This window comes from Ooceraea biroi, chromosome 10, assembly GCF_003672135.1.
Source record: "Ooceraea biroi isolate clonal line C1 chromosome 10, Obir_v5.4, whole genome shotgun sequence".
NCBI lineage: Eukaryota > Metazoa > Arthropoda > Insecta > Hymenoptera > Formicidae > Ooceraea > Ooceraea biroi.
The window spans coordinates 10,189,540-10,206,368 of record NC_039515.1 but is presented as its reverse complement, the minus strand read 5'-3'; the positions used below and the strand labels follow the sequence as shown (position 1 = coordinate 10,206,368).

The 16,829-nt window shown below is 34.1% G+C and overlaps 1 protein-coding gene across 2 annotated transcripts in view; it reads right to left on the bottom strand.

Annotated features, from left to right (window-relative positions):
* Positions 1–16,829, bottom strand: part of LOC109611533 (odorant receptor 4-like) — a 69,582-nt gene that overhangs the window by 43,251 nt on the left and 9,502 nt on the right. For both annotated transcript variants that reach the window (XM_026973142.1, XM_026973141.1), the window contains 2 exons: positions 13,023–13,140; positions 4,132–4,396 (listed from right to left, as the gene is read on the bottom strand). In XM_026973142.1, coding sequence (XP_026828943.1) covers positions 4,132–4,396; positions 13,023–13,140 — 383 coding nt within the window. The remainder of the gene's footprint in view (positions 1–4,131; positions 4,397–13,022; positions 13,141–16,829) is intronic.

Sequence of the window (16,829 nt, the reverse complement as noted above, 5' to 3'; positions counted from 1 at the left end):
AACTGGCTGGATCAGTGATCGATCTTGCCTTAGTTGGCTGGATGTAGAACACACGCATACGCACGCACGCACATGCTGATGGTAAACAGTAAAATACTAAAAAACACTTCAGTGTCTGTTATAAAGCGAGTATTATCATCGGTCCGTTAAAGGTTGAACCTGAGTTTTCGGGATAAGGAGGGCGTTTTTAAAAACAATGTTTCGAACAAAAGTTACTTACTTTTCGACGAAGAATCAGACTCTGCAATAAAAAGTATGGGGTTCCGTTTAAAAAAACAATGTTGAACTCCATATGACCTTGACAACGCCACCCAAGGTCAAACCAATAGTACCGTCTTATGTCCCCCTCGAAGTCACAAAACTTTCGTTTGAAACATTTTGCGATTTAACGCAGTGTTTCTGAAATATTTTAGGGGAAACTTTAAAATGGGATACCCTGTATACTAAACTTGCATATTTTATTTTATACTACTAAGTAACATTTTTATACTCAAAATTTTTGTAAAATAGAAAACGATAAGAAGGTAAATAAAATAATAAGGAATAAAAGTATAAAGCTATAAAAAAGTGAGAGAAACGAGTAAATAATATAGTTTTAATCGCAAACAAAACATAAATTTACACTGTACATCGCAAGTCTGATTACAGTTGTCTAATTGAGTGTATTTCGCGATTTCATCTTGCGATTTGATTTCCCGAAATCAGCTATTCCTACCAAAGCTTTATAATCTTCCTTGCTACAATTGCAGATCAGAATTTAGGTATAATTTACACAGGGTGTTTAAAAAAAAGGTTAGATATTTATCCACGTGTAGTACTCATGAAAAGAAGCAAAAAAGTCTTAGGCAATATAGGTCCGCAAATCAACTGTTTCAGAGCTAGAGTTGATTTTGTATCTTTTTGGATTTTTATTTTTGTATTTTTGTTTTAATTTTTATTTTTTTGTATTTTTTGTTTTTTGTTTGTCAAATGGCATTATTATTAAAAACCAAACAGTAAACGCGCTAATAGCTAAATAATACAAGATGTTTCAACGAATAATACTTAAAGAAGATGTTCTACATGTCCACCTTCCATTTGTACACAAGCTTCACATCGTCGCAGAAAGGAAGCCCTTATTCTTTCGAATATCCCTGGAATTTGGCGAATAGCCTGGCAGACATCTTCTATTCGGTGCCGCAAGTCGTCAACGTTATTAAGGGGTTACATACCTCCAGAATTTTCAAACAATCGATTTTTTTATTACTGATTTTCATTCTTTATACTTTTAAAAAATAATAAAAAAAGAATTAGTGAAAAATTCTAATCCGTAACGAAGATATAACAACAAATATGACTGCGCGTCAGGAGGCGGGTCGCGGCGCGCAGCTGCTGCGTGCGGCGTAGGCTACCGCAAAGAAGCTCGAACAGCCCACAGATTACAGAAAACTGTACAAAATATAAAAATTATCGAGAAGGAAGGCACGCAATATGAAATTGGAATGGGAGATTAAGCTCACTACAAAAAGTAATATTTACACGATTTTTACTTCTCAAACTTTAAACGCGTTTTTCTCGAAACCAGTTTTTTTGACACGGTCGGCACGATAACTCGAAGAGTTTTCAATATTTTTTAAAATTTTTTGTTCTCAAATCTTCGTAATCGTTTTGTCTATAGTCTGTCGAGAAATTTTTTTGCAATTTTGTTTAATACAATTTTTATAAACAATTAAAGACCGAAATTTTTCATGAAAACATGTTCAACTTTGACATGGCATAAATTGTTTATTTTTTTGAAATTAAAAAATCTGGCTCGACAGACTATAACTACAACATTACTTTACAATAAATTTCTTGCATTTGTCAGATCCATCAATGTTACAAGAAGATATCATGCCGACTCTGAGGGGATATTTTTTTAGCAGCGGTCCAATTAATGCCACAAAACTTTATTTTATTAATATTCAAAAATTTATTATTACTTATTTTTTTACACTTAAAGGACCAGTAAATCATATGCAATTCATATTTTACTTTATTATTTCAGATATACCTCCTGAAAAAATTCCCCAAACATCAATTTTTCGCCGCTATGGAGGTATGTAACTCCTTAATAGGTCATGAATACACTAGCGATTTTAAATATCCCCAAATGCAAAAATCCATGGGTTAAAATCAGGGGATCTGGGTGGCCATGGCACTGGACCCCCTCGTCCTATTCAGTTATTATTGTAAGTTTCATTTAGGAAATTTCTAACGATAACTGCGAAATGCGGAGGAGCCCCATCGTGCATATACCAAAGGTTAACTCTATCATTTAGGGGGACATCTTCCAATAGTGGAGGTAGAGTGTTATTTAAGAAGTCAAGATAAACTGCACCAGTTGAACGATTTGGAAAAAACACTGGTCCAATTAAACGGTCCCTCAAAATACCCACCCAAACGTTCAAAAAAAATCGATGCTGATGTCTGGACTCGACAACGGCATGAGGGTTTTCATTAGCCCAAACATGATTGTTGTGGAAATTAATGATCCCGTTGTTTGTAAAATTAGCTTCATCTGTAAATAAAATATTAGCAGCAAAGTCTGGATTTTCTTCAACTTTTCTTAGTACGAATCTGCAGAACGCTAGTCTGGAATCATAATCGGGGGCTATAAGAGCTTGCACCCGCTGAATATGGAAAGGATACAGCTGCTTTTCACGTAAAATCCTCCAGACTAAGGAAGCATTCATATTTAGTTCCGTAGCTATTATTCTGGTGCTGATATTCGGATTGTCTTCTACTCTTCTTAAAACTTCAAGTTCTGCTTCAGGAGTAGACACTGACCTGGGCCGTTCGGCATCATGTTTGCTTACACTAAATGAACCATTTTCGACTAAACGTAAATGCAATTTGGAAAATTACTTATCAGATGGAAGTGCACGATTCGGAAATGCTTCAGCATACAGACGCCGTGCTTCATAAGCGTTACCATTGGCACGGCCGTACATGAAATGCATATCTGCCATTTCTGCATTGGTATAGAGCGGTATTTTCTTTTATTTGTAAATACTTTTAAGCGAAAACAGTAGGAAACTGATACAGCACTGTAGTGAGATTAATGACACTTATAGGAAATAAAGGGAAACAAAAAGCAACGACTTAAATTTTATTTGATTTTTTCATGAAAAACACGATGGCGCGGCCGTTCATTTACGACGTAAAGTGCGTGGAATCGAAATCAATGACACGATTAGATACAACTGATAAATAACTCTTGCACACACTGGACTGCATAAGACGTTCCTATACTCCGTCCAACGAGAGAATGTTATCCGTCTGCGCATAGGCGAGCGAAGTGGGGATAGCGTGGCGTAGTGGTGGCGTGTATAATAGCATTAACGCGCTTGTATCGCGGCGTAGTGGGAGAGGGGTCTCTAGAGAGGAGATCTGCGCGGAACGGTCGCGTTTTCGTCTGCTCCGATAACGTTCTCTAATTATCAATAAATATTAAAACAAAAATACAAAAATAAAACATAAATAAAAATCCAAAAAGATACAAAATCGACTCTAGTTCTGAAACAGTTGATTTGCGGACCTATGTTGCCTAAGACTTTTTTGCTTCTTTTCATGAGTACTACACGTGGATAAAATATCGGACCTTTTTTTTAAACACCCTGTATATCTATATTTCCTTGTTTTTCTAATAATGTTGTAATATTTAATGTTTTTCAATCCTTTATTTTAGGTTCTTTTAGCTACCATAATACTATATTTACATTTTGGAAAATATCCTAGACATACATTGGTTAAATAAAATTCTTGTTCAAAGTAATTTATTTTTCGATTACATTTGAATGTTTTCCTATAATAACAAAAACTATCATGTTTTAATATCAAAATCTTTATGTTTCTAAAAACAAATTTATTCAAGAACAATGTTTTTTATATTTTAGTAATATAAATATAAATTGTTCTACAATGTATTAGCAAAAATTAATAATTTTCATGTCAAATATGCAATTTTTATATTAGCGTGTAGTAATTAAGTATTGCTGCAAAAAATCAATTCTCTTCACAACATGAACTCTTCCCTAAGTTATTCTAAATAACAACAAATAAAGCTTTACTTATCCTTATATGTTTAACTTATTGTATACAGTTTTTTACCTGGCAACACTAAACATTCCGCAGATATGTTTAAAATATGCAATAAGCATCGTTCCTGTTGCTACGAGTGCAATTCCACCTATAGAAATGGTTGCATAAAAATGTAACAAAATTAAATAATAATATTTTTCTTCATCAATAAAATATTCAGTGTTAAAGATGTCTATCACACGATGTGATTGCAATTCGGTGAGCAAAATATTATCAACAATTCGTGACCAAATTGGCATCAAAATAATAGTAAATATACAGCATACGGCAAACACTGAGAACATTGAAAAAAGAGGTTATATAAATTGCTGTTTTGTAATGCTATTAATATACATATACAAGGTTTGTCTCACAACAGAAGTAATGAGAATGAATTTTTTACTCTTTATGTGGCAACAGCACATCATTGTGGTGGAGACTAAGAAGTTGCAACATATTAGGTAAGCAGCTGTAATAGGTCGCTCCGATCGGTGCAGTGTTGCTGTTGCTGTATACAGGTTTTTGAACTTGTGTTTAGATAGCGCGTCACACGAAAAATGCAGGTAAATAGCGATCAACAGTACGTAAAATTTTGCATTAAACTCGAGAAAACTGCTTCAGAGACTTGAAATGTTACGAAGAGCATATAGGAATGATACTTTGTCCTCAGCACAAGTTTTCAGGTGGCACAAAGCTTTCAAAAATGGCAGAGAAGATGTTGAGGATAAACACCGCTCTGGTCGGCCATTGACTTCGAAATTTGATGAAAACATGTCCAAGGTGCGCTCAGTATTAGCCAAAGACAGACGGTTAACAGTCAGGATGATTGCATATGAGGTAGAAATGAGTAAGGATTCCGTCCATCGCATTTTAACTAACGTGTTATGCATGAGAAAAATTTGTGCAAAAATGGTGCCCAAGAACTTATCCAATGAACAAAAAGAAAATCGCTTGTCCATTAGCCAAGAAATGTTGGATCGCTTAAAAACTGAACCAAACTTCATGCACAGAGTAATAACAGGAGATGAATCATGGATATTCGAATACGATCCTGAAAAAAGGCAGAGCGCAGAGTGGCACACGTCATCATCACCTCGACCGAAAAAAGCTCGCATGAGCAAATCGAAAATCAAGTCCATACTTATCGTCTTTTTGGACTGCCGTGGAATTGTTCATAAAGAATTTGTACTGTAGGGCCAGACATGAATCAAACCTTTTATCAAGAGGTCCTTGAGCACTTAAGGAAAAGGGTTTTGCGTGTTTGACCTGAAATCGCCGACTCTTAGATTTTGCACCATGACAATGCTCCATGTCACACCTCGCTATCCATTAGAGAGTTTTTAGCCAAGAAAAACATTCCTGTACTTCCATACGCGCCCTACGGATATGGCTCTTTGTAATTTTTTATTTCCAAAAATCAAACAACAGTTAAAGGGTCATCACTACGGCACATTAGAGAACGTTCAAAAAGCCGCGACGCAGGTTTTGAACAACCTAACGGAACAAGACTTCCAGAACTGTTACCAAGAATGGCAAAATCGTTGGGGACGGTGCGTACATTCCCAAGGGGCATACTTTGAAGGGGATGACATTAAATTGTAAATAAAATCAATAAACAACTTAAAAATAAATCATTCTCATTACTTTTGAGACAGACCTCGTATGTTAATATACTAGTCTCACAGGATATGATTATACTTTTTACTTTACACATACATGTACAATCAACGGCATAAATGCCGTCGCTACTTGCGAGTAAGGAGCGCGATGGGCAGATGGCGGTGGCGGCTAAAGGATAAGTAGTAGTAGGAATCTCTCCAGTCTGTAAGTAACGCAGATAATATTACGATGCACAATGTATTTGTAATAATACGAAATAATACTTTGTATTTCATAGACTATGCGCTTTCATTAATATTATATGTTTACACACGTATAGTATATTTTTAAATTAGAGCAATATTATATTTTTTAAAGAACTGATAACGTTTGAAGTTTTTATTACTCTCTTTAAATATATATATATATATATATATATATACCTTGCAATATTTCTTTAATTTTTCATTGTATCTTCATTGTTATTTTGATAAAAAAAAACAGTAGTTTAGATAGCACTAAAATTCTGTATGTATACTTCTTACTATTAATAATAAATTTAAATTATATCCTAGTATCAACTAAACGCTAACGTAGAGAGAACAAGCTTCGAAATATATTTAAATTAGAACAATATTTTTTGAATAACTGATGAGCGTTTGAAGTTTAATTATTTTCTTTAAATATATGTATCTTACAATATTTCTTTACTTTCTCATTTTATCTTCTTTTTTATTTTGATAAAATAACAAAAATATTATGTAGTATTTATATATTGTATATATTATATATAAAAATATTATATTTTAATTGCAATGTTTCTGTAATATTAGCAATATTTCAGAAACATTGTAAAAAATAATGCTATAAATTACGCTATATAATTTGCTGTATTAACTTATATAAAACTTATATATACAGATTCTCAGAAAGACGGTTATTTATTGTTTGAAAAGAAATAAAAAGATTAATATTTTTGTTATTTTATCAAAATAAAAAAGAAGATAAAATGAGAAAGTAAAGAAATATTGTAAGATACATATATTTAAAGAAAATAATTAAACTTCAAACGCTCATCAGTTATTCAAAAAATATTGTTCTAATTTAAATATATTTCGAAGCTTGTTCTCTCTACGTTAGCGTTTAGTTGATACTAGGATATAATTTAAATTTATTATTAATAGTAAGAAGTATACATACAGAATTTTAGTGCTATCTAAACTACTGTTTTTTTTTATCAAAATAACAATGAAGATACAATGAAAAATTAAAGAAATATTGCAAGGTATATATATATATATATATATATATATTTAAAGAGAGTAATAAAAACTTCAAACGTTATCAGTTCTTTAAAAAATATAATATTGCTCTAATTTAAAAATATACTATACGTGTGTAAACATATAATATTAATGAAAGCGCATAGTCTATGAAATACAAAGTATTATTTCGTATTATTACAAATACATTGTGCATCGTAATATTATCTGCGTTACTTACAGACTGGAGAGATTCCTACTACTACTTGTCTTTAGCCGCCACCGCCATCTGCCCATCGCGCTCCTTACACGCAAGTAGCGACGGCATTTATGCCGTTGATTGTACACTAGCGTGCAAAAGTTTTTGGTCAAACTTAATATCTCCAATTTATATTGCACAATGTATTTAAATATTGATTTTAATTATTTCCCAAAGTCACTTTTATATTTATCAACAAGTTTTCAAAGCTATAATTCTAATTTAATACATCTACTTTCTTATATTATTTGAAAACACAATCAGACCTCTTAGTGACCAGTGGTTGAAACATGGTGTAAGAAAGTAAGGTGATGTAACGTGCCTTCCTTGGCTGTGATTTTAGTGAGGTACTTCATAATTTTCCGCTAGAGGCACTAGCAGTTCCAAGTCGTTACACCAATTCACACATGCTTGTGCTTATTACATATTCCATTGCAATGCTTTATATTGGTGTGAGCTTCGAACTGTCAGCGCTATGTGCTGTCGCTGTATGAAGCACTCTGCTAACATCACACGATTCTTACGCGGAAAGTTACTTCGTTATACCACCTTACCTTCTTACACCGTGGTTGAATTTACTATTGTTTCATTATATTTTGTCTTTCATTAACAATTATTTCCTTTGACCAAAGACTTTTGCACGCTAGTGTATATATACAGGGTTTCCCAGACCTACCGAATCATCGCTTCAGGGTAGACTCCTGACGTCATTCTGAGCCGAAAGTTCCTCTGGCAAAATGTCGAGGGTGGCGTAGTTTCGGCGCTATAAAAGGTTGAAGATATCATATCCATGTACAGAATTTTCCCACGTTTAGAGACGGTGAGTCGAAGTGGCCCCGCGCATTGTGCACACTTCAATTCGATCGAACTATTTCATGGATCAGAGTTAAATCCGAAGACCTCGCCGGCCAGTTCACACGCTTCTCCGCGATCGGTCCGTCTTTTCTCGTCAATCGTACTGCCGATGTCGCAGAAAATCGAACGGTAACGCGCGAAAATCTCGGTGCACGCGAAAGTGCGTTTAACGAGATATACACGGATAAATGGATCGATCGCGGAGAAGCGTGTGAACTGGCCGGCGAGGTCTTCGGATTTGACTCTGATCCATGAAATAGTTCGATCGAATTGAAGTGTGCGCGATGCACAGGGCCACTTCGATCCACCGTCCCTGAACGCGGGAAAATTCTATACATGGATAAGATATCTTCAACCTTTTATAACGCCGAAACTACGCCACCCTCGACATTTTGCAAGAGGAACTTTCGTTTCAGAATGACCTCAGGAGTCTACCCTAAAGCGGTGATTCAGTAAGTCTGGGACACCCTGTATATTATACAGGGTGGTCCACTTAAATCGATCATCTTAGATATTTCACTTGTTTTTGATGATACGAAAAAATGTCTAAGGAAAAAGTTGCACCGTTCGAAGGGGCTATCATGATGAACAACAATTTTTTCAAGGCTATTTTTTTCGGAGATTCAAAGGTCAAGATAATTTTTTTAAATGCAACTACATATTTTTGTTTGCGCAATTTTATAGCCAACATCGAGAGGAGTTCAGCGACCTATGACAACATGACCTTTAAATGATCTTGAACGCGGGAAACAGAAAAATCAAACTTTATGTTCTTCAACACAAAAATTTATTTAAGGAGGTGTTCGAAATGATGTCCTCCGATTTCAATACATTTTCTAAGGCTCCATGGACGTTCTACTTATCGAAACCACCTTAGATTTTCGACGGTCCAGTAGTTCATATTTCTTCTATTTACTTGTCCATGGTTAGTGAACATTGATTCATCGGTAAACACTCTCATGTTCTGGAATTCAATGGAATGTAAGATTGAAATAATTTCATACATGTATTGTGTGCGTGTGTGTATGTGTATGTAAATATTTATGATCGTGAAATGCTTTCGCAGTTCAGTTCATTTCCTGAGCTTCTCGATATCAGAGTTTAAATGACTGATTATACGAAAGAGGAAAGAATAAAAATGCTTCTTATTTACGGTGAAAGCGGAAGAAGTTCTACAGAGGCGCAGAGAATGTACGACCGAAGATACCCTGAAAAGTGTTTACCGTCTCGCGCTGCTTTTGACCGTCTTATTAAAACATTTCGTGAAACTGGAAGTGTTTGTTCACATAAGAAAATGCGACCTCGTTTGGAAACTAATGAACCAGCAGAAGTTACTGTTTTGGCTGTAGTGTCAAATAATCCACATATCAGTTCTCGACAAATACAAAGAAATACTGGTATTTCCAAGACAAGTGTTTTACGCATTCTTAAACGACACTCATTTCATCCATATCACATTGCATTGCATCAAGAACTTCATGGAAATGATTTTATTAATCGAATAGAATTTTGTCAATGGGTGCTACAACAGTTGGAGGTCAATGAATTCTTCTTCAACAGAATATTGTTTACCGATGAATCAACTTTCACTAACCATGGACAAGTAAATAGAAGAAATATGCACTATTGGTCCGTTGAAAATCCAAGGTGGCTTCGACAAGTAGAACGTCAACGTCCATGGAGTCTTAATGTATGGTGTGGTGTTTTACACAATCGAATCATTGGCCCTTTCTTTATTGATGGTACATTAAATGGTCAAAAATATGCTGATTTTTTGTCCCAACAATTACCAAACTTATTGGAAGAGGTGCCGTTAGAAACTCGTTTACAAATGTGGTATCAGCATGGTGGTTGTCCGGCTCATAACGCACATGTTGCACGTACAGTTTTACACAAAATGTTTCCGGAACACTGGATAGGAAGAGGAGGACATATCAGTTGGCCAGCACGTTCTCCTGATTTGAATCCTTTAGATTTTTTTGTGGGGAATGTTAAAGAACACTGTTTACAATGATGTTCCAACTACACAAGAGAACATGAGAGAGCGCATTTTGAATGCATGTGCTAGTATAAATTCAGAAATGATAGAAAGGGTAAGAGTATTATTTGTGCATCGTATTAGAAAATGTATTGAAGTCGGAGGACATCATTTCGAACACCTCCTTAAATAAATTTTTGTGTTGAAGAGCATAAAGTTTGATTTTTCTGTTTCCCGCGTTCAAGATCATTTAAAGGTCATGTTGTCATAGGTCGCTGAACTCCTCTCGATGTTGGCTATAAAATTGCGCAAACAAAAATATGTAGTTGCATTTAAAAAAATTATCTTGACCTTTGAATCTCCGAAAAAAATAGCCTTGAAAAAATTGTTGTTCTGTCATCATGATAGCCCCTTCGAACGGTGCAACTTTTTCCTTAGACATTTTTTCGTATCATCAAAAACAAGTGAAATATCTAAGATGATCGATTTAAGTGGACCACCCTGTATATACAGGGTGTCTGATATCTGAGTGACCAAACGAAAAGTGATGGTAGATCAAACTAGAGTAGGTCAAACTGAGAAGAAAAGTCCTCTACCATTTTGCAAAATTCGCAATAGTTATTAAGTAATAAACAAAAATGTCTCGACGAATGAGCGAACGACAAGCGGTAGACCGGACGCACCGAGCGACGAGCGGCACGCGACATATGACACCGCGCCGAAAAAGTATAAACATGTACGTATGCAGTTACGTAAAGTTCTTGTGTTTCCGAGTTTGACAGCGACAATAATATTTACTGCTCAAAAGTACACAAATGTGATAGTTCATCGGCTAGCGAAGAAAACTGCGTATGCACGCAGCTCGGATTTATACGTAGTGATTTCACGGATATGAATGATATCCTACAAAACGTATCAAAAATTGTGCAACGTGCGTACATTTTATTTAAAATATCGACACAAAGGTGCATAAGTGCGTCATCGCATTTAAAAGGAAAAGAATTGTGAGTCTTCGATGAAAAAACCTCGGTACTAGTATGTGTAATACGGAAATGCATTCCTTTCGTGGTATGTATTATACTCTTCGTGCAAAACAAATTACTACTTCATCTAGGTGTGCATCTTTCAGTTCTTGCATTGAGTAATGAGAGTGGATTAGGCCTATCGGGGAAATCCTTATAAAAAAAACGCACCAAGCTATCTACTGCAAGGTGATATGGAAATGATAGCGCATCATTTTCCTATCACCGAAAAACGAAGTGACAATACTTTTTCGATGCGGTGTCATATGGTGCGTGCCGCTCGTTTCTCGTTCGCTCATTCACCGAGACAGTTTTTGATGGAGAATAGCTTGATGTCACTCGCGGGCACTCGCGCACGCACACAAGGAAACACAAGCGTTTAAATAACTCGAAATGGACTGTATTTTAATAATAAAGTTACAATTAAACACTGAACAAATAACGAATTAATCCGAACAATAATTTGATAAACGAGACTTATGCGGAGCACGCAGAATAATAATTCAAACCGGCAATCGTGTATTTCGTGAATTTATGCGAGACTGAGACGATTTCTCAAAAGACGGTCCTTTTATATCGCGCTCGGTTACCGAGGACCAACGTTAAATCACTGTAAAAAATATTTACGATATCTTAGAAACCAAAACCGTCAGATTTCATAAACAGACTGGCAGATCTTTTTATTGATCTACGAGTTGACACTGACGGTGTCAGCTGACACGAACTTTGCCGCTCTCTCTGCCGCACTGAATTCACGTTAGACTCGCGCTCGCGACAGTTTTGCTTATTACTTAATAACTATTGTGAATTTTGCAAAATGGTAGAGGACTTTTCTTCTCAGTTTAACCTACTCTACCATCACTTTTCGTTTGGTCACTCAGATATCAGACACCCTATATATATATACTATGTATATACACATACATATATAATATGTTATTAAAATCATAACTATGAGTAACTTTCGAAAGATTTTGGTTGTTGTTCATTGCGTATTAAAAAGTTGCTTATTAGTAAAACGATTATAAAAATTATAATTTTTTGACAATAGATACATAAAGCAGTAAACATATTGGTGAGAAAGAAGATTTGCCCATTTCCTATAAGAAACAAGCTAATTTATTCAAATCTAACTTGATCTTTTGAAGATTATTTCTTTTGTAAAGGTTCAATTTTATAGATTATGATTTTTTATGTGAATCCGTATTCTGTCGTATTATGAAAAGCATATTCAAAATGTGAAGTTTCATCACTATTTATGATGCTATTCATGAATTCCAAATCAATATCGGCCACTCTTAATATGTTTTTGCAGTGATACACTCTGGTGTCTATTTGATCATTCGTTAGTATTATATTTGCGGTAGAAAGCGTGCACAGACTATTTGCCAAAATCTTCAGTCCGAATTTGATATACAGTGCTTTTAGATATGCGAGCTCCTTGATGATTCTTGCCGAAAGTTTTAATTGCAATATAATGACGAGTTTCCACAGTTACAAAAAATTATCAATCATTTGCGCGCATATATTACTGATAATTATCTGATATTTTTTGTATTAAAAATTAATGAAAAGTTATAGAAAAATTGGGAAAAAAGTTATGATTAAATTGATTTGAACCATTAAAGTATTGAATTGATATGTATGCAGCGATTCTTATCGTTAAATATCTTGAAAATTTTTAAGTATATAAAATAAACAAAATTATTTGACACTTATTTGACTCATTATTTGCTTCATTATTGTATTTTTTCCGGCTATCTTATATTTTTTCCGAGATATTTGTTCTAGCTTACTAAAAGTCATGATTTTAACTGCATATATCAAAATCAAACAAATCGAAATTGCATTCTTTAAACTATTATATTAATATAATCTAATATTTGTTTATTGTGATAATTTATATAATCTACTGTGTTATAATACATTTCAACATACAATCTTACATAGAAGTATAATTGTATAACATTTTGCGTTATTGCCACACTTTTTTATAATAGCAATTTCATTTTCGTCTTTTAGTTCATTACAAATATGCTGAAGTTGTTCCAATAAAGATTTCACCTGGCGGCATGATAGAAGAATATGTATTATACAATGTATTATATTGAATTTCTTTATTTTTTTACAGAACTTTAAAAGGTAAAAATATCGATAAGAAAACTCTTCTCCAATGACAATGATCTTGACATACATGTATGTAGGATTTAATATAAAAATAGTATATTTATTCGATATAACTGAATATAGATGCTCTATGCAGCTCAGAATAATACAATTGAGCGATAGCACTTACAACGAAAAATCAGAAGACAAAACAGTTCATGTCGTGCTTCGCGCTTCTTATACCACTTAGAATCCTATTCGGATCTTACCGCACATCAAAAAACTAATCAATCACATTGCGCCGCATCATATTCCACATCCCATTTCTAAATGCAAATGCATGTAAAAATATTCATATGTAGCATGTATCACATATTTACATAAATATATACAGTGTAGGGAAACTACATCTTAGTTATAAAATTTCTTTTGTTACTAACTTCTTAATAAACTTTTTAATGAAAATAAATTATTATTAACCCATTAACGCCCAACAAGCTCGAATTCTTTGCTCATTTTCCAGCCTCATTCTCGAAAAGAATCACGAAGCATAGTTTTACCAATACAATGATTCTTACTATTTTTGGGTGTGCTCTTTCGAATTCCGAGGTCACAATTGTGCCTCAGAAAACAAATATAGCGTATTAAAAATAAAACACCAAAAAATTGAAGACTTTTTCTAAATGTTTTTTCTTGTACAGAAAAAAGGTTGGAATCCACTTCTAAATTCAACTATCGGTGCATAAAATAGTTGAACTTTAACGACGAATTTTTTTGTTTTTCGAAAAATCGCGTGATTGTCCTAAAATGACGTTTATATGAGAAAATTTTCGAAAAATACTGATTTATTGTAAATAATCTAATAAAGTTCGAAATATCGAGGTTTCTAACACTTGAAACGTTACCAATTGTTGAGCTCATTACCGTAGATCATGTTTCAACGTAATTTGTAACTTCAAAGATGGCAGATTCAAGATAGCCGCCAAAATATTTCAAAAATAATCAGTTTTTCTGTTATTACCCACTTCTGGAACTTCAATCGGCTAGAATTTATACTAGTTTAGGTGTTTTTGACATTGCTGATTACGAATATTAAGTTAGATTTACAAAATCAGTTTGTTTAAACAAAATTGTTTAAACAATTTACTGCAAAACTGTATTTTTTCTAAACTTTTATGCCAATATCTTATTCTACGGAGAAAATTACGTCGGAAATATGCTCTAGTTCTCCCAATATATTTTCGATGAAGCTGTAAATTGACGAGAAATAGCGGAGAAAAAAGTGTTCATACTTCTATGTGATACGCCAAGAGGTTTCGTCCGTTAGCCGTTAATGTTTAACGTTGCCCATCTCTAACCACGTGGAGGTGGACGTTTTAGAGTTTCTCTATTTTTTTTTATTTTTCTCAATTTTTTTAATTTGAAGATTGTGAAAAATAAAAAAAAATAGAGAAACTCTAAAACGTCCACCTCCACGTGGTTAGAGATGGGCAACGTTAAACATTAACGGCTAACGGACGAAACCTCTTGGCGTATCACATAGAAGTATGAACACTTTTTTCTCCGCTATTTCTCGTCAATTTACAGCTTCATCGAAAATATATTGGGAGAACTAGAGCATATTTCCGACGTAATTTTCTCCGTAGAATAAGATATTGGCATAAAAGTTTAGAAAAAATACAGTTTTGCAGTAAATTGTTTAAACAATTTTGTTTAAACAAACTGATTTTGTAAATCTAACTTAATATTCGTAATCAGCAATGTCAAAAACACCTAAACTAGTATAAATTCTAGCCGATTGAAGTTCCAGAAGTGGGTAATAACAGAAAAACTGATTATTTTTGAAATATTTTGGCGGCCATCTTGAATCTGCCATCTTTGAAGTTACAAATTACGTTGAAACATGATCTACGGTAATGAGCTCAACAATTGGTAACGTTTCAAGTGTTAGAAACCTCGATATTTCGAACTTTATTAGATTATTTACAATAAATCAGTATTTTTCGAAAATTTTCTCATATAAACGTCATTTTAGGACAATCACGCGATTTTTCGAAAAACAAAAAAATTCGTCGTTAAAGTTCAACTATTTTATGCACCGATAGTTGAATTTAGAAGTGGATTCCAACCTTTTTTCTGTACAAGAAAAAACATTTAGAAAAAGTCTTCAATTTTTTGGTGTTTTATTTTTAATACGCTATATTTGTTTTCTGAGGCACAATTGTGACCTCGGAATTCGAAAGAGCACACCCAAAAATAGTAAGAATCATTGTATTGGTAAAACTATGCTTCGTGATTCTTTCCGAGAATGAGGCTGGAAAATGAGCAAAGAATTCGAGCTTGTTGGGCGTTAATGGGTTAAAAATGAACGATTATTAAAACTTCTTAGAAGTTGTTTGAGTCTTGACAATGTATTTGACAACTTGCCAAGGTTAATGTTATATTGGAGAAGAGTTAAATTATCAATTTTATCCTTTAAAAACTACTGTATAAAAGATATGTATCAAGTATATTTATAAGGGAAATAAAGAAATTTTATAATGATATATAATCTGACATAATCTTACATTTTTTAAAATATTCTGACTCGTGTCTTCTAATTTCTACAACATCTTTATTTTTGTAAACAACTTTTAAAGAGATTTTAATTCTGAATTCAATTATATGTGTGTATAGTGGAGAGATAAATAATTTATACAGGGTGTCTCATAGCTATGTTACTGCCGGTTAATGGCGTATAGTTTGGCCTTAGCTGAGTCAAAAAGTCCTATATCATTTTGCGATTTTCACAATAATGACCGAGTTATTAACGATTGATATTAATGTATGAGAGCGCGGCTTGTGCAGCGAGGCTGTCGGTAAGAGCGCACAGTGAGGCGTGATGGAGGCAGTGTTGCCAGAAAACGTGCTTTGTGGCATGCGGTAGGAATAGTCTCGCGAATCGTCGCACGCTTTCTGGCACCACTTCCATCACGCCTTACTGTGCCCTCCTACCGACGACTTCGCTGCATGAGCCGCGCTCTCATACGTTAATATCAATCGTCAATAACTCGGTTATTATTGCAAAAATCGCAAAATGGTACAAGACTTTTCTATTCAGCTATGTCGCTAACGAGATATTCTTAAAGACCAGCAACCTTATGGGGATTCGCATGACCGCTTTTATTATCGACAATTATCGATTGTTCGACTGTACCAAGGGTAACTGTATATATTATAATATTTGTGATCACTGTTTATTATCAGAAATTTATCTGTATAGCTTAAACATAAAATAATAATAAAATAAAATAATAATAATAACTTATGATACTTTAAAAGAGATAAAATTACCCTTAGTATATTCAAAACAATCGATAATATCAGTGCTTTTCAATTACCTCCGGGCCTCTTGGGGCCCCTTTTATGATGATCATGAACCTTTACCCAGGGCTGCTGGTCTGCAAGAATATCTCGTCGGTGGCTAAGTCCAACCTATATGCCATTAATCGGCAGTCGCGACAAAAATTTGCCAATCTTGCCGCATGCCACTACCCTACGCAAAGCAAAGGAACAACAATTGCTTAAGTTACATGGATTGGAATTCGTAAATCCTCCAATTAACTTGCTCCAACAATCAAAATATGGAAAATATGCGGGTTCTATTC